The 2,681-nt window shown below is 39.4% G+C and overlaps 1 protein-coding gene across 2 annotated transcripts in view; it reads right to left on the bottom strand.

Moving 5' to 3' along the window:
- TOM1L1 (target of myb1 like 1 membrane trafficking protein) overlaps positions 1-2,681 on the bottom strand; it is a 22,834-nt gene that overhangs the window by 4,659 nt on the left and 15,494 nt on the right. For both annotated transcript variants that reach the window (XM_008637575.2, XM_017739173.1), the window contains 2 exons: positions 1,503-1,563; positions 4-121 (listed from right to left, as the gene is read on the bottom strand). In XM_008637575.2, the coding sequence (XP_008635797.1) occupies positions 4-121; positions 1,503-1,563 (179 nt within the window). The remainder of the gene's footprint in view (positions 1-3; positions 122-1,502; positions 1,564-2,681) is intronic.

Here is a 2,681-nt window from a genome sequence, read left to right as displayed (position 1 = left end):
TACTTGGGCCTGAAGGAGACACTGCAAGGTCACTTTGCACCACTGCAGACACAGGAGATGGAGAATCTATGGAGAGGCCAAGTAGGTCACTTGAGGGAGCAGATGGCTGTTTCCTGTACAGCTTAATATTTGAAAGAGAGAAAGTTATTTTGGGTTTTTCCTGGTGTTCTGTTTTTTGGGTGTTTTTTTTAAGGAACTTACACAGTTTTAAACAAATTACTGTTTTCACAGAATATAAACTTTTAAAATCTTAGTATTAAAAATTGGTAAATAAAAGAGAAGATCAGGACTCTGTGTATTTGAAATGTAACTGATGAAACAAAATAGGCATTTCAGAGAAGATCAGTTTCAAAAAATAAAGAAAACCAGTTCTGAAGTAGAAAATAGAAAGGATTCGATTCTATAAAGCTATTCTGAACTTGTTTAGTTACAGGACTGACATTTATCTTTTGATCGATCCTGTACAATTCTTTTCCTGCTACTTACTTGTGTTAATGAGATTGATACGTACTTAGGAGATTGATTTTTTCCAGTCCCATTTTGGATAGAAAAAAATCAAAATCACAATAATGTTTCCTAGGACATAGAAAAGAGTTCCCTTCCTTTCTCCTGTGAATGTGTTGGAGTTAAAAATGTAACCAGCCAAAGGTTTAATAAAACCCCATGCTTGAATCATACAGGTTTTTTCACAACAGATGAAAAATAAGTAAGTAAAAGATGATGCATTTTAAACTCACAGTCTCCTTAGTAATACAAAAATGCACAGACTACACCATTTGGGCTATTAACTAACCCAACAGTGCATCCATCAAGCAAAACCATCCACCTACATAACCAGAATGTAGTAAGAGGGGTTTTTCAAGAAAAACAAGATCATCTACCTTTTTTTAGTAATTGTCAGCAGTATTTCAGCATTTACAATGCATTTTCATATCGAGTCCTAGATGACTGCATAACTACGGCTTAGCAGAAGCTGAAACATGTGCAAAACTACTTTGGGCAATATAATTCACAACCATAATTATCAATCAATAAAGGACAGTCATTAAAGATTTGCTACAAGCCATTAGTCACAATTCAGAAAAAGCTTTGACTCAGGAAAAAAAATCAGCAGCAAGAGTGAATTCTCAAAGTGCAACAGTATTTCAGTTTCTAGATCATTAACAGAAAGCAAATAAAAAGAACCTATGGTTTCTCATTTTGTGTATGGCAGATAATTGTGCTTAGCTGGAGAGGCAATAAACCAGCATCTGAATAGATCTCTCCCTCATTTTTCTTACCCAAGCTTCCCTCTTAGATTTGACATTATTTGCTGCTTTAGTTACATGAATTTGCATGAAATTCTGCAAGTGAGACTTTAGAAAAATCAGTAAGAGTAGTGTCAGTCTGTTGTCTCCTGCACCTCTCAACTAGAAAATAAAATTCTGCATGTATCAGAAGTGTATATTTCACAAGGAAGAGCAAAAGGAATGCTTGCAGTCCTGCAGTTCATCTTTAATTACCTCCTCCCGCTCACGTTGTATCCTCTGGTTCTCCAGGAAACGAACTCTGTTCCGTGAGAACCTGTTGAAGGTGCAGAGTTAAATGTTCATTCTTACATTCCTATGATGTCCTTCAGAATATGAAACCAGTAATAATCAACGTTTGATTCTCAAAAGACTCCAGAAGCACCGAACAAGTACTCCAAGTGCTGTCCCTGGAGCACCTGTCTCTTTATGGGCAATCTGACTCCCATTCCAGGGCTGTGGTCCTGGGATCTCCTACACCAACACCAGCTGGTTTGTTCCTGGCCTCACGTTTGGAAACAGCCATCTGCTTGTTCCTAAACAAAACCAAGGCTCCTTTGACAGTGGTTTGCCTCTGTTCACACCAGCTAGGTAACTGTGAACATCCTCTGTGCCAAATCCAGCTCCTTCTGACCACAACACTCGTCCAGCTGAGTCTCCGGAAGCCTTCTGTCCGCAGAGCTCTGGGCATTCCCTCATGCCCTCCCAGGACAAACCACACACCTGTTCTGGCACACAACCCTCTCATTAGTGCAGGTCTCTGAAATAATTTTTTTAAAAATGGAAACAAAAAAAATCTACCTGCATTTGTACTAGAAGTGATAACACTGCTACTGTGGGTCCAGAGCAGACCCAGGTAGGTGACACTGAGCATCCAGAAGGTCTCTGTGTTTCAGCACCAGAAGCCCCGAGTTGTACAGACAGGAGACTGTTTATCCAACTGCATTTGCTATTCAGGGTCACTGTACTAGGGAGGCCCAGAAAGAGTATAGATGCATGAAGAAGCAGCAGGAAAAAAAAAACCTTTCCAACTGTAGAGCAGAAAGTATTTATCATAAATCCAGAAAGAAGCAAGAAGCTGCAGAGACACTAGAGGGAAGCACTGTTACACACATGAGCTGTTGGTTGTACAGTGGAGGTTGCTCTGGATTTAATTTGGATTCTACAATAATAATCAGAAACAGAAAATGCAGCACGACTCATCCTCCAACAACACACAGTGTGAAACAGATGCAGATCATCAAAATCAGTTGGCCCTTTACACATCTCATAGTTCAGAGGGAGATCCAAAAAACAAATCTTCTGCAACACAAAATGAACCAGATACGTTTTTATACTCATCCACTCTGAAGTGCAGTGGATCTGCACTCAGGAAGACCTGTTACATAAAAACCA

This window comes from Corvus brachyrhynchos, unplaced genomic scaffold (assembly GCF_000691975.1).
Source record: "Corvus brachyrhynchos isolate BGI_N302 unplaced genomic scaffold, ASM69197v1 scaffold407, whole genome shotgun sequence".
Lineage (NCBI taxonomy): Eukaryota > Metazoa > Chordata > Aves > Passeriformes > Corvidae > Corvus > Corvus brachyrhynchos.
The sequence above is the reverse complement of the archived record's forward strand: the minus strand, read 5'-3'. Positions and strand labels throughout refer to the sequence as shown.